This window comes from Passer domesticus, chromosome 3 (assembly GCF_036417665.1).
Source record: "Passer domesticus isolate bPasDom1 chromosome 3, bPasDom1.hap1, whole genome shotgun sequence".
Taxonomy (NCBI): domain Eukaryota; kingdom Metazoa; phylum Chordata; class Aves; order Passeriformes; family Passeridae; genus Passer; species Passer domesticus.
The window spans coordinates 100,778,349-100,804,691 of NC_087476.1; the positions used below are offsets into that span (position 1 = coordinate 100,778,349).

At 38.3% G+C, this 26,343-nt stretch overlaps 1 protein-coding gene across 2 annotated transcripts in view; it reads left to right on the forward strand.

Moving 5' to 3' along the window:
• The window catches only part of KIF26B (kinesin family member 26B), a 276,066-nt gene that overhangs the window by 105,734 nt on the left and 143,989 nt on the right, over window positions 1-26,343 (forward strand). For both annotated transcript variants that reach the window (XM_064414702.1, XM_064414701.1), the window contains exon 4: window positions 5,435-5,601. In XM_064414702.1, coding sequence (XP_064270772.1) covers window positions 5,435-5,601 — 167 coding nt within the window. The remainder of the gene's footprint in view (window positions 1-5,434; window positions 5,602-26,343) is intronic.

Sequence of the window (26,343 nt, forward strand, 5' to 3'; positions counted from 1 at the left end):
AATGGAAAAATTGGTATTAAGTTTTATGCTTGTATTATAAACAGGTTTATATTAATTTACGATGTTTTTGGTACGCAGAGCTTTGAGACATGTATCCTTTAGTGCTTCCCTCAACTCATCCTTAAAAGGGGAGTCTTTAAGAAGGACCTTTTTCTTGGATAATGTAGACATTTATTGTCTAAAATAACCCAGGAAGTAATTTAGTCAGTAGTTATTAGGCAGAAAATTCAGTGCTGCTCTGAATAAAGAGTGGATTGCCAAAGAAGTCATTCATGAGTGTATGTGTGTTTATGAAAGAGAGCTTTCTACCTTCAGTTTCTTCCTGCTGGTGAGCTTCTCTCCCAAGGTTAGGAATTCTGGACACTGAGAATTGCTTTATAGTGAACTTGAACACAGATTTATATTTTGAATTTAGCTTCAGATATGGATATATTTCACACATTTCTGTGCATCCACTTCATTAATCACTTACTGATGTTACCTAGATTGTGGGGATGGTCCCCAAATGCTTCACTACCTCCAGAGCAATGGGTATTTCACGTCTTTCATAAATGCTGACTTCCATTTGTAAGGTAATTTCAGTTGGGAGTCCTCAGTTAGGAGTTTTAGAAACATTAATGAGCTTAGCTATAGAATGCCCTTATGTAAATATAATTAATCTCATACTACACTATGGCAAGTCTTATGCACAGAGAGACTCTGTAATTGGAACGGGAAGAGAATCTATCCCGGCTGACACCTGTGGTTTAACTGCAGAGCCATCTTTTTCCTGTGAAGTACAGAATTTAAATAATGATTTATCTCCAGTTCTTGCTGTGTAGTGTCAGAAAGCAGTGAAAGAGAAGGTTAATGGTTGCCTTGCATTTATGAGACAGAAGGAAAAAATGGAGCCTTGGGAGGGATATCTGTCTTGTTCCATGTGCACTTAAAAGGTTTTTATTGAGGCATGAAAGGTTGCGTTGTTTCATGCTTTGTCTTTTTGTTGCTTATCCAGGCAGTGATGTACTGCCAAAAATTCTATAAAGGAATTTCTCAAAATATATCCTATTAACTGATCTTAAACCTCATGTATATGCTATGTGGATACTCACATAAAAGAAAGAGAATTTAGGAATCAAGTCTTTTCCCCCTGAAGTACAGAAAAAGCATCTACTAAGAGAGATGGTGACAGTAAAGGGGCAGATTTCCATGAACTGTGCTTGCCAGGCATGTGTTTGTGTGGAAAAAGAGAAAGGTAAAAAGAAAACAGTTTTTTAATGCTCAAAGAGTAATTTTCAACGATGTTTTTGATATATCCTAGGTGATTTACTCAAGTTTGTATGTGTGTGAACTTCAGAAAATAAGGCCAGAAGAGAAAGAGCTAATTTGGTACTGTGACTGGAGCACAGAGTAACTGAGATTGCAAAATTTCCTCCAAATATCACTCTCCAGTTTGGCTTAATAGCTTGAATGATCTCTACACTCTTAATCTGTGAGACAAAAGAAAGAAATGCAAAATAACTGACTTGAAGTCAGTGGGTTTTGGATATGTGAATATTCTGGGCTCCTTTCTACGTCCTGCTTTACGTATATGTATTGGATTCTGGGAACAAATTAGAATTTATTAGTCAAATATTGTGGGCACATATCTTGGTGTCTGGTGAGGTACTCAGCCTGCAGATTGACCCACGTGTACAAATTTGTGCAGTAGAAACAATACTCCGGAAAGTACTGGATACATAAAAGCTTCACAGCCTGGCACAGAATTTGGCAAGGCTTCACCTTTCCCTTTGTTTCCGCTGGCTGCATGACCAAAGGGATGTAATGAAAAGATAGCAACAGAGTCATTTGAACTCTTTCAGACAAAACCTGTTAGAGGTTATGGGTGTTGCAGTATCACAAGATACTTCTGTGGGCCTTTTGCTGTGTAACATAAAGTAGTGCTGCAGGCTTCTCAGATTAAGAATTAGAGAATGTCTGAAATTCAGGTTAATATTTCAATTTTTGTTGCTTCTACAGACATTTCACTGCTGAAAAAATCCCACAATAACAGAAAGGAAAAAGTGCTGAAAGTGGAGATCATTTCTAGGTTAGGAGATCCTGAACTGTGGCTAGGCCAGTCCTTATTTTATATTGATTTTTCTGTGTCTTAGGTATGTTCCCATTTTGGTAACCCTATAATACAGTCTTAACTAAGAATTGTCCTGGCTGAGGAAAACAGTAAATCAGTGGAGCACAAGGATTGACATGATGTATATTTGGAATTTAGTTCTGAGCAAGCTCCTGCTAAGAAACAGAGTTTTTTGCCTGGGAAAATTGCCAGCATCAGTAAAAAACCAGGCAGTGTTGCTGGACCTTCAGGGGTCAAGAGGGTCCTTAACAAGCCCAACATCCTGTTTTATGAGTGTCCATCCAGGGTGCTCAGGGATGCTGCTTTTTGCAGATGATATGTGAATGCAAACAATAGCTCCCTGTTTTCTGCAACAAAGCAAGTGGTGTGATTGAGCAGGAAGGAGAGCTGCTGTCTGTCCATGTTCTGAAACTGCATGTTCTGAAACATCTCTATGGTACTGGTGGTCAGTACCATAGAGATGTTTCAGAACTTGCAGTTTGAGCAGCTGGCCATCCCTGTAGTACTTGGACTGTTGTGTAGGACGTGATAAAACAGCATTTATATTAGATTATTTATTTTACTGAAATCCCTACAATTAGGGAACAACCCCATTCTGCATCTGCCCATAGTATATGCAACTACTAAAATAAGTATTATTTTTTTCACTTATCTCTGTTCTATTTGTAGTACTCCACAAATACAGAATTTGTGAATATATTTGATTATTTCCACCTTCTTCTTAATTTTGTTTGTAGTTTACAATAAGAAAATGTCACCTAAATAACAGGCTTTATAAAATCTTCATCCCCCTTTATTAAAAAGCATTAACATTCTATTTGCTGACTAATATACACTTCTCTCTGAGTGCATAGGTGAGGGGCAGTGGTTTATATCTTTGTAATGGAATCTCATGTCTCTTTGTTAAGTGGCTATTTTGGAGTGCTTGTGTTTAAGAACTAGTTATCAAAAAAACTCAGAAACCGAGCATCTAAACAATTTCTGGGAAGCTTGAGAGTGATACTTTCAAGCAATGTGCCAAATGAGTTTAAAGCATTTTGTTGCTCTGAAGTTCATGTTAGACTTGTGGATGTGGACAAGGATCATCAGAAAGTCTCTACAATTGCAGAAACCATGTCACCAATGTGACATGGCTTTTCTGTTGTCCTAATCACCGAGACAAATACTTTCCTGTTTGCAGTTGTCTGAAATGCCTCTCTCGAGCCTCACCATCTCACAGCTTCAGGGGATCTGCTGATGCCAATAGAAGTGTATTGCACTGGCTGTGGAAATACATATTTGGAGCTGCAAATCTTTATTTGGCAGAAGATGGGGAGATTATAATTGCAGCTGAGATAAGTCAACTCACCAATTTCTTAACTGTTTTCCATTTGCCATGGGAGTACCAGCTTCCAGTGACATTGTCAGCAATGGAAATTAATTAATGATGATCCATCCTGATTACATGTATTTGCATTGGATGAACTAAGATGAGGCTAGGTTTATATGTGTATTCTTCTCTGAAGGGAGAGTGGTCTGTTTAGTAGCTCCCATGTGAAGTAAGGAATTTGGTTTCAGGATAATTGAAGGGGACAGAGCAGAATATTTTGTTAGTTCATTGCAAAGATAAATAACTGAGTTATCAAGTATTATGTGATATATAAGGAAATACTGTTTAGTGAATTCAATTGTGCTGGGTGCCCCAGGTGGACATACATAAGGTAGCAGGATGCTGAAGAACTGTCTGCCTGCACTGTGGAAATGTAAGGAGGTATTCTGGCAGGCAGCCTAAATTCCTGCATTCTGCCAGTAGTATGAGATGATTTAAGTGCAGGTTTTCAGCTGTAGCCTTCTGAGAGCACTGCTCATTCCGTGTAATGAATCCTGTAAACTGGGATGGCTCAGCATGGGAGTAACATGATGGGGGCACTTTCAGCAATCTTCTGGTTCCTCATAAAAATAGAGAGGCTAGTTTAACGTTCCTGTTCTTGAAGTATTACAGTTCATTGGTCTAAAACTATGTAAAATAAGAATAAACATTTCGATTATCTTAGCTATAGCAGAATGGATAGCAGTTTTCTGTGAGAGAAACAGAGGTTGCATGATTGCCTAAAAAATGTTGCCATATCATGTCTTCTTTCCCTCACAAATAAAAAATCAGTTCTTCAACTTTGCTTTTAATAACTGAAATGTTTAACAGGTAAAATAAAGCAAGCCTAAGTGGAAAAATAACTGCAGGATGATTTCACATACTTTTTTTGATGCGCCTCACAAAGATGTTTTGCTGTTTTTGTGGTGTTAAATAGAAGTATGAAATTGAACAGGTGAGAGACTACCTCTTGGAAACTCTTTGCAGGTAGAAGGAAGCTATGCTGTGGATGATTGCTAGCAATAACCTCAAGGTTCTTTTTAAGCATATGTTGCAATTTTGTGACATGCATTGGTGAAGAAAAGCTATTTGTCATGGAAAGGAGGGAAGGAGGAAAGGGAATTTGTTAGGAATTGCCTGAAGTATGGGAGATGACATGACAGCATTGTAAATTCATGCAGAAGAAGTCAAGAAACTGAATTCAAAGTATTGAGGAGTTGCTTCAGTAGAGCTTACCCAGGTTCTCTGAAGTCAAAGATCTTTCAATTGATTTGAGGAGAACTGGGTCAAGTCTGATGGAACTCTGATTCTTTTCAGACAGTGAAAGGCTGAGATGAGACTTCCTAATAAGAAAAAAATATTAGATGTGCCATCAGAAGAATGAAATAACGTGATGTTTAAAACCTTTTAAGAAAGGCAATGAAAGAGAACAGTAATGATCCCAATTTTGCAGAGAGATGATAAATTGTCTAAGATCCCAAGGGACTCTCTCCTATGCTGTTGAGTTTGCTAGAGAAAGGTCAACAAAAATGCTTAATACACTAGAGAGGTGTTATTTTACAAAGACAAAAAGTGTTGTCCTTTTAATTCCCCCCCCGGCCTGAAGTAAATTATACATATTTTGCACAAATCTAATATGTCTCTCTTTTATCTTGAGGTAAGACCAAGCAAGGATTATGGTTTACTATGGTTTACTCTTTCTTTTCTGTATGGATGGAAAACTGTATCCATCATTGAAATTTTTAGTAGTGGGATAAATTTATCCTATTTGTTCTAATGCAGACAAGGTTAGAGCTGAGCTTAAGTACTGTAGATTAGTATGAAAGCAGCAATAAGCTTGTTCACAGAGCAGCAAAGAGGGAGTGAGTGAAGTGCCTCTCTCTTACTCCATCTGTGGTCCGGAGGCATTGCTGGATTAGGAGGGGTCAGCCAGTGAGCTTTAGCTAATGACACTTCTGCTTTTTTCCTGTCTTCAGATATCTCAGCTTATGACAGAGACTAGTCGAGAGGGGCTGACTGAAGCAGCACTGAACCGCTACAATGCAGACAAACCCTCCCTGTACAGCTTCCCTGCTTCCCAGAGCACATATGTTGCCAGTGAAGTATCCACAGGCACCTCGGTGGCAGCATCATTTTTTGCCAGGTAAGAGAGATTTCTCAGATTTTCCTTTGCTGGACACATAATTTCTTCTAATGGAGACAACTCCATAGTGAAAAAGGATATAATGTCAAAACATGGGTGTAGATACAGATCTATCACAAACTTGCAGGAATTACCATTAAAGTGTTGTTTAATCCACCTACACGCATTTATCTGTAAAACGGGATGACACTTCTACCCTCTTCTGTAAAATATCAAAATATAATGCTTGATTTGGATTAAAATGTGATTGCTCTCCTGGAATAGCACTTACTTTGTGACATATTTAGAGAGGTGTATCCCTGAATGAGAAAGGTCCATACAAGTAATTTTCTGACACAGTCAATTAACTGTAGAGCTAACTGGAGGTGGCTAGTTCAGTTTGGTGACAATCTTCAGACTTCTTTATTGAATTTTACTTCCATCTAGGGAAATTATCAAGGTTTCACTTTCAGACTGAAAAGTTAAAGTTTTTGATTTCAACTTCAGTTCCTGCTGTTCTACTAAACTGACCTGAGAGTCTAAATTCAGCCTCGGAACGTGCTTTATGTTGAATATTCAGACATTGTTAAAAGACATCCAAGAGATAAAGTTTAATTTAAAAAGTCTTATGACTGTCTTGATTAATTTGTTAGTAAAATGTTTTATGAAATGGGCATATCAGCTGATAACTGAAATATCAATTATCACCAAGAAATTTTTTTTTTTTTTTGTACAGAAATGTGCTCTTTATAGAACAGAATCTTTTTAGCCCAGTTGAACCCTTATGTAACAAAAGACATTGAAAGAATTATTGTATTTTAATGCTTGTTATTAATCAGAAGATCAGTTTGGGAAGAGTAACAAAATAACAGGAGAATAAGCCATTATTATAGCACTTATAATCCAATCCAGTGAGAGACCTTGATTTCAAAACATGGAGTGAACTTTGAGCGAGCGCCTCAAGCACTTTCCGATCAGCTTCCTTCCCTTGAGAGAGCCAAATTGTTAGTAATTCCACATGCTTCTATTTTATTTTAAAGGTAAATGGAAAACTTATAAAGTTGTTGGACTCTGTAAATCTGGAAAAAAGATTTTCCTCTCCTATTTTTCCTCACCAACATGAGGGCTGCACGCGGTTCGATCAGTGTCATACAGCAAATGAGAAGTGTAAAAGGATTAAGTGTAGCATTTTAGAAGATCCAGTTGTTTGGGGTTACTGTGCCTTTTTTTCTTTGCAGATGAGATGCTGCAATAGCAAATGTGAATGATGACAGTGGTCTTGGTTTGCTGCCCTTTTCTGTTTAACTGCAGGCAATTTAAATTAAAATTGCTGAATGTACACACATGGTAATATCTAGTTGGAGTGCAGATTGGGATTAGCACATATTTTAGCATGAATTGATTTATGAAGATGACTTAACTCATTTGTTCTTCGTTGTTTCATTGTTTATGCTGAGAGAATTCATTTGCTCTTAATAGGCTCTGCTGAAATGTAGGAAACTAATTAAATTTACTCAAAATCCCTAGTGTAAATCATAGCATTTTAAGTAGAACTCTTTTAGCTTCTAGCTGATGTTATGAATTCTTGGGTGTGCTTGGTCCAGCAGAGATCTCATATTTAGACTGTTTATTTTTAAACTGTACTTAGTAAGACAAGAGTGCCTGGTTTAGTTTGGGGTATTGCACAATTGGATTAATATCACTTTTGTAAGTCAGTTTTGTCCTGGATTTCAAATTACATCATCTGCTGGCAATTAAGCAGCAAATTCAAGTCAGTTGTTCACTGCTTGACCTTTTAACAAGAAAATTGCCGAGTTGTTTTCCAAACCTGAATCACTAATTTTTGTTTTGCATCTTGTGTGTCGATTTGCATTTCTGTTAAGTTGTGGTAAGAAGTGTAGGGACATACTTGTATGTGCATTTATAAAATGCAAAGTAGAAGGCAGTGGTTGTCTAACTCATTAAAAGGGTGCACTGTTTGTCCTTTGTACCAGGCCTATGAATTCTAAGCTTTTGCTTTTTATGGTCGTCAGTGGCATATGGGGTAGTGACTACCAGCTATAGATGCTTTTTTGAATGTGTGACACATGCCATGTTTTCACAGTGAGTAAATAAGAAATTATTACAAAGCCAGAGAAATTTGCCAATGTGAAGCTGAAGTTCCGAGTTGAAGAGTAGAACCTATTTTTTTGAAATTTGAATAATGACCCACAGTATTTCACTCTAACTTCCCCAACAATCAAAGCAAACCGCAGATGAGGCTCAGATGTAAGTCATCCATCATCAGGAAAAAACCCAATTAACTAAAATACTATAGTATGGAGGAAATGTCAAGGTATCCATGGAACTTTTGGTTGTAATTACTGCAGAAATATCAGACGTGGAATACTGGGAGCTCATAATTTTTCTGTTCTCAGGCAATACTAGTTCAACAGTGACAGTCACTTGACTGGCCTATAACTGGCATTGAGCCATGGAGAAGTATCCTAAGGCCACAGCGACTCTCAGTCCAGGAGACTTATCAGATGTCTCAATAATTGACTGTTAGGTTTCGTGATCTATAGCTGACAGATTTCCAAAACAGCTAAAAGGGATGTGACTTCTGTGAATTGTCATTTGTTGGGATATTGCTGCAAGGGAACTTATGACACATCAGGATTCCCATGGGACAGTATGTGAATGCTTTAAAGGAACAGACATTGAAAACTGTCCAAAGTGCTCAGCTGGTAGGCTTATGAATATTAGATGATACAGGTATGAATAATGAATTTCTAATGGTGATTCAGACACAGAAACTGAATTCAATCAATTGTGCTTTTAGTGGCAAGCACTAAATGTGTCTTTTTGTTTAGGACTATCACTCATTTTTGTCTCAGATATGCTTCAATCATGCTAATTTAGCAATATTCTTGCTTCTTACCAGTACACATTCGTGATGAGAATAATTCATTTAGTGAATGTGAAATAAGGTTAAGATTCTTTATGCATAATGAATCATTTACAGAGCATTTTAGAAAATTTTTGCGTGACTTCTGCCTCCAGTTTGGGTCTTTGTCCTAAGAAACACAGCATTTTTGGGCCATTTTTTGCAGCCTAAGGTGTGACAGTCTCTTGCTTCGTGTCCTCCCAGCATGATGTAGGAGTGTGCCACCCCGTCTAAGGGATTAGTAGATTCCTTGCTGGTACTGCCAAAGAACTGAGGGAAGGGCATTCTGTCACTTGTTTCCCTGGTGCCTCTGTGAAGCTTTATCAGGCCAAGGGGCATAGTGATTTTATTACTATCTAGGGGCTTAGTGATTTTATTCCTGTCTATGCTGATTTCTACATGGAGAAAACTTCTGGGACTCTGACTTCAGCTTTGTCCGGACTACTCTGCAAAGAAACCTGCCCTTCTGAATAAAAACTCCCTTGTGACTGGGCTGTAGAGTTTCTATAGTCTCTCTGAGGGTGATAGCATGATGCAGGAACTAGAAGTCAAAACTGGACCAGAGCCTTTCTGTTGTCCATGGCAATACATTACAGTTTTTGGGATCTTGGTGCTGTTCCTTGTTTTCCCCATCACAGCAAACTTGCTTTATTGGAGATGAAGAACTTTTCATCAGAACAAAGGACAGACATAAAAGCCCATTTCACTTGAGATGTAAGAAAGGTAAAAAACCTTTTAAGGAGGAGATGTTTTTGAATGTTAGTCTTTAAAGTTGTTTCCTATTGCTGGTCAGGAGGTGTAACAGTGTATTTGGAACAAAAGCCTGCCTCAGTCTGAAATCAGATATAGTCATATTTGGATTAATTGAGCCTAATGGGAATATAGATAATCTTGAAAGTAGCCTGAAAAATCTGTTCTAGGGATCACTTTCCATGTCTCTTTGCAACTAAACACTAAAGAGAGCCACACAATGCTACTGTTATAGATGTTGCAAGGCATGTTTTTCAATCAGAATGTCCAATTTTTTTTTTAAAAGCTCTTATATTAAGACAAAATAAGAATAGAAAAACTTAGTTGCATGTATAATGCATACACAGCTACTCAGGGTGGGATAAGCTCAATTTACAGTTATCTTAATTCTTGGAAAAACTGCTGGTGACCCTTTCCACACTCATTCCCCATTCCTTTGTGGTATGGCAGCAGGGGAGGAGGAGGTGAGGCAATGCACTGTGGCCAAGGGGTACAGTGAATGTTGTGTTCAAAACACTGCTCAATATGCCGCATGTTTCCCTTCCATTCCAGAGAATCCTTTTTGAATATTAAAAAAAAATTCCCTTGCATGAACTACAAAGCTGATATAAAGACAGTATTTGTGGGGCCCTCTTGTTAAAGCTTCTGTGCTGTTCTGATTACTTAGCACTCCAGAAACCCTGGAATTTCATGCCTCCCTGTTTTTGCATACATGTGGAAAGCTTCATTTAATCACACAGCTTTTGATGTTTGCTGTTTTTTCCTTATAGTTAGTCTATACAATCTTTGTGTATATGTCTGTTTTAAAGCTCAAAGGAATCTGGAAACACAGGGGCTTTCCCTTAAAGACTACTGTGTATTGTAGTCACACCATTTTAATGTCCTGTTTTGAGTTTTTTGGATGTCTGGGGCAGGTTTACAAAAATAAATCTTTCCTGGCATTGCAATGGAGAATTTGTCAGAACATGGACAGGAAAAACAGGTAAGAAACTGAGGCAGCAGCTAGAGAAGAAAATGGGTTGAATAGGATATTCTTGTTCCACAGAGCCCAGCTTTGGCATGGGAAGGTCCACGGGAGAAGCACTGGATTTGTGTGGGTAGTCTGGCTGTAACCAGTGTAGCTGAAGCGTGCCCCTGGCAGATGTGAGAGCCAGGTCAGGAATCTGCTGTCGGTATTCCTATGCCAGGTGCAGGTGCACATCAGGCTGTGCAGGCACATCCAGGGCACGGGAGCTGCAGAGGCCTCAGAGACCTCTCAGGAAAGAGCCTGTGAATATTGTCAGATAGCCAAAGCTGCCTGTCTGTGCCTTTCTAAAGAATGCTTTAGTCTGAACAGCAGGTGACTCAGTATCTCTTCATGCTGAAGAGTGGTGGACTCAGCTGCTCTTCCAAGCCATGCAGTGGTTCCCTAGTTTGGGTACTGCTTGGGAAGTTCTTGATATGAAATAGTTGTCACCTCAACATCCTTAAGAGAAAATGATTTTCTGAGACTTGGGTGAAAACATGTTTTGGTTTTTTGCTGTCTGAGCTATGCAGAATCTATCAGGAGTTTCTTTCATTAGCTGAACACACTAACAGTTAAATTGTGGTCAGATTCTTGGACATTTTGAAGAATGATATATGAATAACTCTAATCAGAATGTCTAACTCTTTACCCTCATCCATATCATAAACTGCATAAGAAATACATAAAAAGAATGTTAAGATAAAAGATCCACAGACTATCTTTCAGCAGGAATGCTGGCAGCAAGTTTGGAAACATCTGTAAATCATTTCACAAATATTTCTACCTTCAAAGCCTGTCTTGGGCTAGCTTGTGGGGGAAATTTTAATCACAATGATCTCAGTCTTCCTGAAAGACCATGAAACGTTTAAAATTGGCACCTAGGTTTGAGTGCACAACTTCAGTGGCTGATTTTTCATACTTGCTCAACATTCCTCAGTAATGCAAGAGATCTATGTTCATAGTCACTGCTTTTCTGTGCTTCCTGTTGATGTGAGAGTCCTAACTAACAGACTGTTTCTGCTTTCTGTTATTGGTGTTATTTCATGTATATAAATTAAATAGTAGTAAAAAGGGAATTGTGACTCTCATGAAGTGAAAGAAATCTGGCAGTTGAGGCATAAGGAATATTCTTTTTCTATGTTCAGTGTAAACAAAATGAAAATATCTTGGTGAGAAAGACTATGTCAGTTACATGCAAGAATAATCAGTGTGTAGTAGTGGAGACAGTGATCTGATATGCAATGAAAAAATTAAGACTTCAGTGCCACATCTGGAAGAGGGAAAACAAAGGTATTTCATTGATCTCTAATTTTGCATGGTAGTTCTATCTTGGGTTCCAAACAATCTTCAGTGACTTTTTCGTTTTCCTTCAAAGCTGACACATTTCCCATGACAATTTTGTTTGAATCAGTTCATGTCATTTGATTAAAAAAAAAACCCCAAATGCTTAACAGCAAGATTCCAGAGTAGGTCCACTTCTAACAAGAATTGTGTAGGATACATGTCTGAAATAATGGTGTCTGAATCTTTGCATAGCGCATGCTGCCATTATTTAAACAAAAGTTTAGGAAAATGTATACACATTTTAGAATCTGGGTTGGAAATCTGCTTGAAATATGTTTAAATTGCCACTGGGCTGTGAACAAAAGTAATTTAAATCTTTATGCCGATTACATCCTCTATATGTTGGTTGCAGATTGCTAGCTTGCATTCACATTCACATTAAAATACAGATAATTTTTTAAAGAGGGTTTGGGGAGTGACCCATGGAACTATAAAAAGAAATAAGCTAAAACTACCCTGGATTATCGTAGAATACTATACTTGCAGGGGCGTGCCATCTGCTTTGCCTCAAAGCATGTAACTGATGAAAAGGATGTAAATCATCCTCATGTTTCTAGTATCAAAGTAATCCACCTAAGGTAAACAACTCTGTATGTTTAAAGTTAACAAATGTAGATTTCTTGTCTAAGCATATTTTAAAAATATATCTATTTAGAAGAATCTAAGGGAAAAGATTACTAGCCAGGAACAAATTATTTACCACTGAACAGAGAAATTAAAATTCCAGCCCATGAAAGGTGTGTTACTTTGATATTATGTATTTATTGAAATATGCTACACCTGCTTCTGTGTGCTGCACGAGTCGAGTGTTTTCTGACCTGTACTTGCCCACATATGGTTTGTTCTGTATTGATGGCAATGGTAATCACTAAATAATGTTGTTATTGAAGTATTCATCAAGATTTGCAGTTTCTTGTGTAACTGGCCTTTCACAGTTTTGAGAAAATTTACCCCTTTCCTCCTTTTTTCTTTGTAAAGTTTTGAGATACAATGTTTCTCTGTGATGCAATGAATATCTGGTTGTGTAAAGCAAAGGACACATTCTGTGGAATTTTTTCTGCTTAAGAGATTATTTTAAAATGGATGTCTTGTCTCCTAAATATAATTCATTATATTATTTTTTCCTGGTATATATTGCCCAAAACCCAGAATCCCAGATTTTTTCTGATTCCTGTTGGAATAAGTGGTGTTTAGTTATAACCTTTTGTTTCTGTAAACGTATATTTTGCACCATTTAAATTTTTACTTAGGTACACAAATTTGACCTTGTGTCTGGAATTCTTTTGCCCTATTATTTTTATACAATCAGTTGTGTTCAGTTTTTAAATTAAAAACTGCATCTTTGAATACAATGCATTTATAGATACTTTTCCCTCCTTTTTTTCTGACTGCTTATTTTCTCAAGTACAAATCCATGAAAATGCATAACCAAAGACCCATTTACCTAGTAAGCAAACCCATTCCATCTCTCTGAGAGCCTAGTCAACAGCTGATAATACTACAATGAAAAGGACCAGTAATGCAAACACTACTTAATCTACTTCATGCAATGTAAATGCTTTGTAGAAGCTCTAGGTGATACGTAGCTTCCATCAAGGCAGAAGGAGGTAACCAAGACACTTCCTGTAATTAACTATGGCCTTTGTTCCATGTTCTGAGATGTTCCCTTAGCTTAAGGTTTGCCTTGTCTATTTGTACCCTGCTGATTGCTGCTGTTACAGATAAGGGGCTTTGGACCTGTAAATGACTGTGCTGGCCCTTTCTTGCTGCAGCTCTCATGTCTGAGATGCCATGTACCAATAAATGCTTTGCATGCAGGGAAGAGAATGGGATCATCTGGCACTGAGGCCCTGATTGTTTTAGTAGTTTGTTAAAGAAGGAGGTAATTTTTCATGGATTTGTGTTCCTGATTCTTCTAGGCAATTTCAAGCATTAACTACAAAAGTACCCAGGTGTGTAGAAGTTGAATTCCTTTTGCTCTCCATACATTATACTAAAACAGAAGTAACTTCTTTTCCACTTCTTGTCACATCTTGTGATTTCCTGCTGATTTCAACAGATTGAAAAGGGGGAGGCTAATTAAGCATAGGTGTTGTCTTCTAATTTCTAATAGGGTTTCTTGAGTGCCAGAATGTTTGCTACTTAAACATCCGCTCTCTGCATTGATTTGGAAAAACTTAAAAGGAACTAAGGCTATTTCCTTCTTCAGCGTTGCCTTTCCCTGAAACCTGACATGTACATTGAGAAAAACTGCTAGCAGCCTATGCAATAATCCCTCAGCACCTGTTACCAAAGGCTCCTGGTGTTCAATCTTGTTTTTTACTCTTAGGGCAGTGGAAATGAAAATGGTCAGCATTAATCTTTTGACTTTTACTATAGTTGTGACTGCCAACCATAGTATAGGGAAGCTCATGTTGATTTACTGTTTAGCATATTTCTTGCTTCTCTTAAACCTTGACATAAGAGTTCTGATTTACATGTCTCTATCTTGATTTGTGGGATGAGAAAGATGAATTGATGTAGTTGCACTGTCTATAGCAGAAAATTATATGCATCACCAGTTGTTTTTTTCTCTCTGTTTTTAAAAACATCAAAATAACCTTTGCTCAAAGAGATCATAAATCCATAGTAATGAGACTTTTTCCTAAACACCTGGAAGTTCAGAGTGGCAAACTCTTATTCTGATAATTTCTTTCCTGTTACAAGTACTCTTTTAGTGCTGCCCCAGCAGCCTTGAAATTCAGCTGTGCTTTACCTTGTCTCTAGCATTCTCCATCACATGCTCAGTCAGTGTTTTCTGAACCTTGAGAGCAATCTGTTCAACTGCTGAATGACTGGCTTTTTTCTTATAATTACCAAGGAATACAGGCCATTTTAGTTTTCCTTGCTTGTAGAATAAAAACCCAACAAGAAAATGTGCTGAAATGTAGAAGTATCTGTTTATTGCCACAGGTAGACAGCTGCCAATTGGGCTATTATATATTCATCCCTGTGATGTGCTTATAAAATATAAGACCACAGTGCAGCTGTATACATGGCTAGGTGGCTCATAGCAAACAGAGATTTAGAACCTTTTTGCTCAGCTGTAAATTGAACATGATGCATCTCACAGCTGCTGTCCATTGGCATATTTTGGTCAAATGCCTGGTCTCTTTTGAGTTACTTAAGTTCAGGAATGCACTAATGCATTGCATGCAGGACAAGGACTGCAGAGCTTTCTGCTACACATCTTGATTTGACAATACTGGTTGCCTTTCAGGAGACAGACCTGTTAAAGGATAAAACAAAAAATGAATGTACATATCCATAAGTAATTACAGGAACATTGCAAGTAACAGCCACAGTTTTCCCTGTGAATGCATTTCCTGAGATTTTGTGAGTTTGGGATGTAGCTTTAGGAATATTTGTATGATTGGGGAGTTCTAGAGGCTTTTCCTTCAAGTGTATTTTCTGTTGTTTAATGAAGAATTTTCGATGATATCTTCAATCAAAGTGTTTACACAAAGTGTTTACAGGGTCTGTCTCTTCAGCTGTCTATTTTCAGGAAATCAATAGAGACTTAATTTCTTTAATATCTCTGTTCTTTTGGTCAAAATTGGGCAGTGGATTCAAATCTCTTCTTAGGGTATAGTCAGAGATTCATGTAGGTTGTATATTAGTACATTGTTTTGAATAAGCAGGCTAAAGAACTACTGCTACTAACTAGTGATGTGATTTTTGGTTTTTTAAGCCCAACAGTCATGAGAGGAAGGAACCAAGATAGTTACTCTGTTGTGAGAATTACATCAAGAATCTCTTTGAATCTAAGAAAGAATGCTGAGTAAGTGAAAACTGTGGAAACCTAGGCAAAGACAGAAAATACAACATCAGCAGAAATTATAGCTGCATTTTTTTCTGAATACCTCTTTGTATGTCCTTTCCTACAGCAGCATCAATCTTGTATTATGACACAGCTACTTTAATGAGCTATATTATGTTTTGGAAATACCTGATTTGTTATGCTAGGTGAGATACATTTGAGTTACATCCAACAACTAATTTCTAAAATCTGTAAGATAGCACTGTTCAGAGATTCCCAAGGGCCTCATGGCCTCTAGTTCAGATCACTTAATTAGCCTTAGGCTTTCTGTTTGAAACTTGCTTATTCTGATTTGTTTTGGTTCTCTCAATAGAGTTTGTGCTCCAAAGCTAGCATTTCTATCAGCCTGAACTATTACCTGTCATGAGTGAGATACAAACCATCAGGAGAAAAACAAAAAACAAACCAAAAAATGTATTGATTCTCTTGAGTTATGAGTCTTTAGATTGTGTAGGGTTCTTTTTTGGTCTTTTTTTTTTTTAAATTTCTCTCTGTACGCATGAATATCAGAAGTAGAATTGCATAATGAAAGCTGAAAAAAGTATTCCTATCATTCTACGAGTTAAAGAGAAACCTTTTATATTACAGAAATCATGAAATGATGTTGAGGGCTGATAGAAATAAGAATGAATCTATGTTTTCCATCAAGCAATGCATGGAGATGGGACCAGAAAGAAGGAAAACAAAACTCTGAAGAGGAAATAGAAGTATTTCACTAAATAATGAAATTCTGAGAACACTAGGGAGGTCATATGCCACTATTTAAGACAATACTACCTTTATGACTATTCAAGAGTTAACTAGAACTGTCCAGGTCCCCATAAAACATACTGGTCATTACACTGATGCAGGGCAAAGAGGAAAATTCCTATGATGGGATGCAACAAGAAAAAAAAAAAATTGCCAGTGGGTTGATTATGGAAAACATGTGTTGGTAATACTGGCTTGAAATGTTACTCCTGAGGTGATTGCATGTTCAGTTAATAAAGTACAACTGATACAATACCATCTGGATATATCTCACTGAGCTGCTTGGTTTAATACCCTGTGAATTCTTATTAATACAATACAGCAATATGAAACAAACTGGGAATGCATTAAATAGAGGAAACTAGATGAAATTCTGTATCATGTTAAATGACTCTACTCTTGCTGGGATTCAGTAGAGATACAGAGCTCCATAGAGCACTAAATGGAAAAACATTGTTAAACCTTTCAAGTGGTGTCGGGAAAATGGCTAGTAACAGTGGTCTGTGCCAGCCACAGGTGTCAAATGTAACCTCATAAAACCAACAGCAAAGAATGTCGACCATGCTGATGGCAAAGGGACCAGTGGACTGAGAAGTGGCTGTTGGAAAAGATCTGTCTCATGATTTTAGCTGATATGAGTTCACAGTGGGACACTGTGGCCAGGAGGGCTAATGGAACTCAAGTATCTAAGAAGAACATATGAGGAGAGGCTGTGAAGAATTAGCTCTGCATCAGAAGTAGATAGGGCCACAGATAAAATACTCTGTTTAATTCTGCTGTCCACAGTCAAGAAAGATGTTGAAAAAATGGAGAAGGCTCTGGGAAGAGGCCCTCAGATGATTAACAGTTTAGAAACCATGCCTTCAAACAGCTTGACTTTAGTTTATCAAACAGATTTACACAGAGATGTGTTGACAGTGTGCAGGGAACCTCTGCAGGGAACAGAAACGTGATACTGAAGGACTTCAGTCTAGCAGACAAAAGCATGTCAGGATGTAATGGCAGGAAGTTGGATCTAGACAAATTCTGAATGGTAATGAAATGTGCATGTTTAGGAAGTACATTCAGTAAAGGGCAATGACCTGCTAAAGTGAACAAGGGTTGCAAACAACAAATAGCTTTCTTTTAGAGTCTGTTTTTTAAATTAGAATTGATATTTGAAGAAAAAAAAACTGGAGTAACCACACTTTGTGTGGGCTCTAAGAGTTTAATGTAGGGAAGATCTCTTGCTTTTGCTATGTGGGAAGCTGCATTAGAGTCATAACTGTTGCACTTAACAACCTGGGAAGTCATACTCACTTGTGTGTGAAGGTGCAGCAACAAGGAAAAGTATTCCTTCTGCTCTTTCAAGCAGCAACACTGTAAGAAAGCATGAGAAAAAATTGCCATGAAGAAAGGAGTAAACTATTATTTTTCTTAATTTGTATAGGAATGATTTAAAAGTAAGTATTTTAATTGTAAAGGTTTTTGTAGATGAACTTCAGGGGGTTTTGCTTGCTTGTTTCTGTTAAACTGGCTTTATCTGTGATTTTAATTTTTATGCTTTTACGCAAGAAGATGTGGAAATCTTTGCTTTTTTATAGCTTCTCTGGGCACACATCTGCTGCAGTGGTGCATTGTTTTCCTGTTCTTTTGAAATTCTATCAGTTTCTTGTCAGTTACAGGAAGCACCTCAGTGTATACATCATTAGGGGGAAAAAAAGAAAGAAAAAGGCTTACTAAAGTTATAAAGGTTTTGCTTCTTCCTTTGCCTCTTGGATTGAGTATGTCAGTCAAAAAAGGTGATGGTTGTTTCGCTCCTGACACAAGTATATGTGTAAAAATCATGCGAGTGGGAAAAGAGTATCCTAATATTTTGACATATAAATGAAGAGTTGAGTTTAGCAGCAAAAGCTGAAATAAAAGCATATTGTATCTGAAGGCAAATGCTTCAGGGTGAATGTCTATGCTTGAAAATTACTGAATTGAAAAAAAAAAGGCAAACAAAAACCCCCTAGCAAAACAAATCCCAGCTGTTCCACTTGATGGCTCATAAAATCTGAATAAAGTCCTTCAAGAGGTTTTTTATAGGAAGATAGTACTTTTTGCATGCATAGTTATGGTAGCATCTGGTTCCCATCTTTGGGAATTCAGAGACTCCACAGGCACCAAGACGCTGTCTGCAGCAGAGAAGCTCTACAACACAGAGAAATGCTGCAGACAAGTGTGCACTTTGTAACGTGATGTAATTGTCTGCAAGCTGGAAAGATGCTGCGGAGGAGGCAAAACCTGAACCAGTAAATTTTGATGAACTTAAAATGTAGGAGCAGCCCTGGCATAAAATTTCCTTTGTTCACCTGTGAAGATTGGACTGATAAGCTGGCAGCAGCTGAGTCAATAAGATTAACCTGTCAAAGAAGGTAAGCTTGGCATACCTAAGGCAAGAAGGGCCGAAGAGTTTTCACAGAGGCTGTGTCCTTCACAGCGGATTCAAACAGGGGGATCAGTAAACTAATTGTGCACAAATATGAGCAGGAAATACAAAGGGCCTTTTATGAATAATCTTACTGAATTTAGTGTAAATGTGAAAGGAAATCAGGATTTGTCTCAGGTATTTCTGGCTCATCACATTTGTCCTTCTAAAGATGCCTTCTTTCTAAAAACAGGACCTGTGTGTGTAAGTAGTAATCACACCATTACATTATGTGAAATTGTAAGAGTAAATAATTAAGAGATTGTTACACATTGTTTACATCTAGTATCAAAGAAAGCAAAATCTTCATGCTGTCTTGAACATGGGCACAGACACAGCACTGAGTTTTTTTGTTTATATTGTGCTGAGCACATTGTTTTCACTTAATGAGTAGTAGGAATGAGAAAATAGAACATGTAAAAATTTTACTTCTCTTATGGCTCAGCCTTAAGGAGAATCAAACCTAATATGTTTTTGAGTACAACTCTCTGCATGAATGAGGCTTACCTTCATGCCAGGACACAGCTTACACACATACACACACACACATATATATATATACATGGAAAAAGTGATAACATATATTTGTTGTGGCTCAGGCCCAGGTAACCACACTATACTGTATGAGTGTACTGGAGCTGTATAGTGACCAAGAGATTTGTGCACTTCTTCAGGAAACTGAAGACCTGGGTTCTTGGCATCCCTGAACCTGAAAAGAGTGAAAAATGACAGCTCATGCAACCTAAAAGAATATCTTTAAATAATATGCAGGGGTGGAATAGGTGCTTTCTCTTGTATTAACAATAATGTCAGGTGAGATGTGGAGGGAGGAGTGCAGGATCCACAAGACCACTGGCAGTGAGTGAGAAGGAATGAGCCCTTCCTTGGATGTGGAGAGCAGGGTTCAATTCTCTTCCTCCAGCAGCCACATCTAAAAGAAAAGAGAGGTGCTGGCTCTAATTGGTGATTTTGTGACTAAACCCAGAAAGAAATTTGCAGCTGTGACTCCCTTTTCCACACAGGTGCCTAGTTTAGAGCTACAAAAGAGCTGTGGTCAAGGAAAAAGACATGGTTTCAGAAATGTCTGTCTTCGGTGCTCCCTATGGGTCAGTTTATATGTTTGCAGCACAGAAAGCTGAGGTGGCATTAATCTTCTCTGTGTATAGAAATTAGGTACTTAACTGAGGTTTTAACTCTCCCGTTAACAGAGTTGCTAAGAAATTGCCATACATAAGGATGGCAGCTTCACCTAGACTGAAGTTTACACCTGGATATGAAGAGTATGTACAGACTGAAAGTTTCAGGTTCAGCTTGCGTTAAAATGACAAGTGCCTTGTGTATGCAAAACAATGTATTCCTAAAAGAAAGAGTTCAAGATTGCTGAAGAGGTCAGGTTTCCAAGAGCAGTGAGATGAGAATAATTCAGAACCATTTTCAAAAACTATTGAAGTGCTTATGAGGTTAAGTTACAGTGACTACCACTGGAATCCAGATACCTGCAGACATAAGCAACTTCTGAAATGGTACCTGTGAAGCAATCACAGCTTTTTCAGTACTTTCAGGAGACAGCTCTTACAGATGTGTTCTGACTCAGATTTATCTCTGGTTTTGCCATAAAGCACTATTCTTGTATTTTGGAAATTATGTTTATATTTAATTCCAAACAAATCACTGCACTTAAACCCCAAACACATTATACATTATGTTAGCTCCAAGGGACAAAATCCTAAATGAAAACAGATCCTTTTCTTTTTCTTCATGCCAGCTCTTTGTTTAGCAGTATGGCAATTGCACATACATATTCCAGATGTTCATGGAAACAAAATTCCTCTTTAATTTACAGCAGAATCTGGTTTTATCTCTTGCTGGCTTTGTATTTGTCAAACAAACAAATGTTTAAAGCCTTATACAAAAATATCTGTAGCCATATTTTACATGCTTCTTAAAAGCTAAGGTTTGTATAGTCACAGAAAAATTCTGATTGGAAGACATACCTGGAGGTCATCTTGTCTTCCCTGCTCAGAGCAGGTCCAGTTACATCAGCTTACTCAGGGCTGTGTTTCATGAAGCTTTCTATCTCTGGATGGACTTTCTAAAATTCTGAGGCCAGATTGCAGTGTCTGGCTCTGCTTGTGGTGGAAAAAGGTGCTCTTTATGTGTAATTTGGTTTTCCCATGTTGCAATTTGTGTCTTTTGGTTCCAATTTTGTCCTTTTACACCTCCAAGAGAGATTCTTGCCCTATCATCTCTAAACCCTCTCCTCAGCTGTAGACAACACTAAGAGCTTCCCTTCACCTACTCAAGACTGAGTAAATCCTGTTGTTGTGACATTTCTTCCCACATTGCACACTCCAGCTCCTCACCATCCTGTATGTTCATTTTAGTAACAGAGAGATCATTGTCTTGTTGGAGAGAATATCATGGAGGTGTGCCTTCAGCAAGGTATGGTTCTAGATATATCAACTGCTTATATGGGAGCTCTGGCTGCTTTGCAGTTTAGCTTGTGCTGGGACTGGACTTAAAAATCATCCTCTAAATCTGAATTTTGATATTCAGGTTTTAATCTTTGACTCTGGCTTTATTTTCCATTGCTTTTACCTGAGCAATACATGGTTAGGAGACACTGAACTTAGTAATATTTGGTAAGAAGATGTGTGATTTCAGATGTAGTACTTTCTATAGCTAATGTTTTATTTGCTCTTTTAGTAGTGAATATGGGCAGTACTGTGGAACACCCATGGCAGATCACTCATATTTGCTTTGCAAAGTCCTTGGCTGGGAGTCAAACAGCCCTGACAGCTGAGCCTCTGTTTCACATGCTCAGGAAGTATTAAATATTGATGTTTCTTGGAAAAAGCCATCATTGCGGATTGAGCCGATTTGGGCACCACATGACTGTGTAGGCAGCAGAAGGATTTTTCCCTGGAGAGCTTTTCCAAGCAGGCTGCCGCCGTGGGCTAAGGGGGATGAAGGTTCAGCTAATGCCAGGTCTTGTCAGGTGCTGCCAGGGATGGGTGACAGGAGTGGGTGGCCAGGGCCAGTCCCACAGCACAGCAGGGGCAGCCCTGGGCATTGGGCTCCTCCCTGGGCTCAGGCAGGGCTGTGGGCTCGGCTCAGCGGGACCCACGGCAGGGCACGGATGTGGGGAGCTGGAGCTGCCGTGGGCATGGGCTGGAAAGGGTTGCAAAACACCAGGGCAGGTTGTGCAAAGGCTTCTCCCATGTGAGCTGGTTCATGTGGGCCTTTGTGCTGGCGGAGTTAAAGTTTAGCAAAGCCTAGGATTAGGATTAGAAGGTGTAAGCCTAGAGCTGCATCTGTCATGGGGCTGCAAAGAGGCTGCAAAATCATACAGCAGTCTGCGCAAAGATTTCTCCCTCAGTGATTTGTAGAAATTTTGGCTGAGGATCATGTTAATACAGGGGAGGTGAGGAATTTCTGCATTGCCTGCAGAACTCACTGTACTGTGAGAATCTACCAGGTTCTCCAAGCAATCTTTTGTTCATAGCTGCTGGGAAACACACGGGTACACAGAACTGTCTGAACTGCAGTTTTTTGCTGGACTGCTCAGTTTGTTCAGCACTCTTTATTTTTATACTGGAACTAGTATATTTTCAAATTTTTTTGACTCCCACTGTGGCGGGTCATCAGAGATGAATACAGGAGTGACACTCTTTTCCCTGGACCTTATCATGTTGACAACTAACTAGCACCGCTTTGTTTTTCTTACTGCTTCAGCTACTAGTGAAAGGAGGACTAGAGAAGAGAAATTCAGCCCAGGTACAATTCATTTTGCATACAAGCTATGGAAAAGCAGCAGCAAGTGCTAATTATATTTTTTGAGTTGAGCTCTAACTGTTTATGGGTCTGTTTGTAAACAGAAAATTCCCTTCACACCCACGTGTTTGAAGACACAAAGATGGTACTGGAACGTGCAAATACATATTTGTCTATAAATTGTCTTCAGATTTTTTCTCCTTAGTATGGGTATCAGAATAGGAATTTAACTTACCTGGTCAGTCTCTCTTGACTAGTTGGATCTGCTGCATTTTAGTCAACATCTGCCATGGTAAGCACAGGAAAGTAAGTTCAAAGTGGTACAGTGCTCACAGAATGTCCCTGTTCACTCTCAGTTCTCTTCTTCCTCACATCCTTCAGGAGAAATCATGTTTGTGCTCATCCTTGCCTTGATGCAGGACATTTGCATCTCCCTCATATGGAAAACATCTCTCCTTGATGGGAAACACTCTTGTTTCCCATTTTTTCTCCACCCACTCCTGCAAAGAGCTCTCTGCTCTGCCAAGTGGGTCTGAGTTGCTGTGTCAGGACTGGAAAGGGAGCTTAAAGGTAGATGGGGCTTGGTTTTGACCTGCAGCTCCTACAACTGAGTTCTTCACTGTGTTTTTCAAACTCCTCTACCATTTTGAAAGCACACTTACTCATTGTGATCCATTTATGCACTTGGAAAAAACAGCAGCATATCAAAATTAATAAAGATTAATTAATAAAGAATTAAAAGAAGGCAATGTAATTAATGCCAATCAGCATGAACCTGTGGAAAATAGCACTTGTCAAAATGACTTGTAATCTCATCAAAAAGAAATATCAAGTACAGTTGATTAAATATAATTGCATTGATGAGAAATTGGTAGTTGATGACTTTAAGTCTACTGGGTGTGTAGAGACAGGCAAAGGCTAGGGAATAAAGAAAGGTTGAGAGTTGAAATAAGGTCTTTACTCTGAAGACAGTTAACCATTACAGACTGAAGACTGGTAAAACCTAATTAATGGTGATTTCTATGAATGTGTAATGCAGATCTGTGACCTGTTAGAGCAACTGTGGTGACCACTGGACACAAAAAAAAATTTACATAGTTACATACTTGGTTGCTGCCACTTTTTATTTATATGATATAGTATCTTCTAGTACTAATGCACCATCTAGGTCTGTGGAAAGACATTGGTCAGAGTGTGACATGGTGTTCAAGCTTAATGTCTTTGAGAATAAGTACAAGAAGTGTTTTGCTGTTCTTTAAACTTGAGTGAAATTGAGCTGATTGAGAATCGTGGAGGTTCCTTTACGACACAGTTCCTTCCTTTCTATGCCCTTATTCTAGGGTTTAGAATAAGGGCATAGGGTTCTATAGTTCGTAAGGGCATTCTAGGGTTCAAATTTTAGGGTTTGTAATTTCCTTCTGACTAGTTTCCTGCATTATGTTTTAGTATCCCTTAATCATGTCAGTTGCACCAAGGGAAAAAGTAGCTGTTGAAATAATCTCTTTCTTCCACTGTCTTATCCAGTCCTTGCCTAACCAGTGTGATGCAAAAGGGTCAGTTCTGATGATTTTTTTTAAACTTAAATCCCTTTCTCCACAGAAGTGTCCTGAACAGAATCTTGTCTTTGCATTAGTGTGAAGCCAGTTAGAAGACCTGCCAAGAACAAACAGGATAATTGGTCTGCACAAATTGCAGAATGTCTTAGTGTGGCAAGAGGAATCTGAAACCCAAGCTGTAATGTTTAAATATACCTAGTGATAAGCTTGCTTTGTTGTTTTGTTCTGTGTGATTGCCTTCTACTAAAGGCTTCTGAGGAAAAAGAATAAGCAAGGTATGCTCTTGGCTGTGCTTTCAGTCTTTTGGCAAGCTCAGCACCTCAGTGCCACACCACTCAGGATGGTGGGTGTTAGTGGTTTTTTTCCCCCACTGTGATAATATGTATGCCTTCTACTTACCTGTAATATGAGCAACCTCCTTCAAAAGTTCAGAGAAAACAAATATATTTGCCTGTCAAACATTTTGTCAGTTTTTGAAGCTAGAAATAATGCAAAGCCTTTCTTTATTTCTGGTTTTAATAAATCTGACAAACTGAAGGCTCTCAGAAGTATTAAGCCTATCTTTAACAAGGTTCTTCTGCTCCACTCACATTTCCACATGCTGTCCCCCACTTTGTCTCCCTCTGGTTCATACCTGCATCATCCAGTCATCACAGATTATTTGTGACAGTGCGTGGATAAATACTGGAGAGTGATCCAGTTCCCACTGAGACCAATATAAGTGCTTAGTATGATGGAGGCTGGGGCAGGTTCTTTGTAAGGTGTCTGATAACTGTTGGGTGATATTTGTCACTTTTGAAGTGACATCAACAGATACTGCAATGCTTTGGAAAAGATAACCTTAGCTCAGGTCTTCATCTTCCTGAAATAAGTTTATTTGTGGAGAAAGAAGGCTTTAGCTCTTCAGAAACTTTTTAAAAGAACACTCTGTGAAGCATAGTTGATAATTAACTTGATATCAGACAAGGTAGTTTAGATAACAAAATAAGAAGAACTCATACTTATTAACTCCATATTCCTATTTAAATAAAATTTATTTTCTCTCTCTCTTTTTCTTTTTGGCATTTGGATTATAAATTTTACACAATGTCATGGGCCACTGGACAGTCATCTGAGTGCAGCTTGCTGTGAATAAATGATGCTGAACAGCATTAGGCAAGTCTTGTTCCTTTACAGAGATAATTTTTAATTTAAATTTTGTTTGAACTAAAACCAGGAAAGGAACTAATTAAAATTATTAACAGGTATTTCAGTTGGCATAATCTGTCAGTTAGAAAGAGAAAAAACCTATCTGCTGTAGAATATTCTGGCACCATTTGTACTGAAAGCCTTTGTGTTATGATCTTGATTGACAACTGGAGGGGGAAGGAGTTACCTAATCAGTGGTATCAAATCAATACTTTTTGCACAATGGCATTCTGAATAGCATTAGGGGAGCTCCCTTCTCTGATACATAAATGTTAGCTCAGTGTTTTCTTAATGCATGGTTTTCATCACATATATTTAATGCTGTTGGCACACTTCTCTTTGCTGTTCTGCTCCTCCTAAGTGTCCCTGAACCAGTGGCCATGGTAACTCTTACCTGCTGTACATTCGGTTACCTCCAACAGCCTTACTAGGGCTGCTTGCTAATGAGCATCGTTTGCTGGTTCATTTGTACAAGGTCATTCTTAATTTCCTTCTGGCTTCAATGCCAGCTCAGCATTGAAGAATCTCAGCATTAACATCCCTTGGGTGGTTTTTTTTTTTTTTTGGTCTAGGAGAAAAAGAAATGGAATATATACATATTTAAATACAAATAGTACTTTGTTTAGCATTTAGGTGATGTGTCATCTTGGCAGTTTGTTATTTATTTATTCATTCATCCTGTAATTGTTGATTTATGAAATTTTACCAATTTGTGGCTCTGCACTACATGTCTGGGTCCTTCCTGTATACATTCTAGTTTTGCAGACAAGATCTTAAAAATATTATGGATTTATTACTGCCTCTCTGCCTGTGGGCTCGTGTATGGTGAATAGAGTGTTATTTGCATATGATTACATAGTTCTGCCTTCGTTGTTAATGCATTAATTGTGTGTCATTGTTCTGCTGACTGACAGAGCCCTGTCTGGCTGCAGCTCTTTCTGAGGGCTGGGTAGGCAGCCCTGTCTGGATCAGCCTGGCTTTCACAGAGCCTCCCCTGCAGTGGTGAAGGAACTGACTGAGCGGCAAGAAACCATGGCCAGAATTGCTGAATAGTTGAATACTGTTTGCTTTTTAGAAATGTGCCATCTTGGAATTAAGACTGAAAATATTAAGTCCCATTTTAACGCCCATTAGCATTATGGAACCCGTAAAACCACA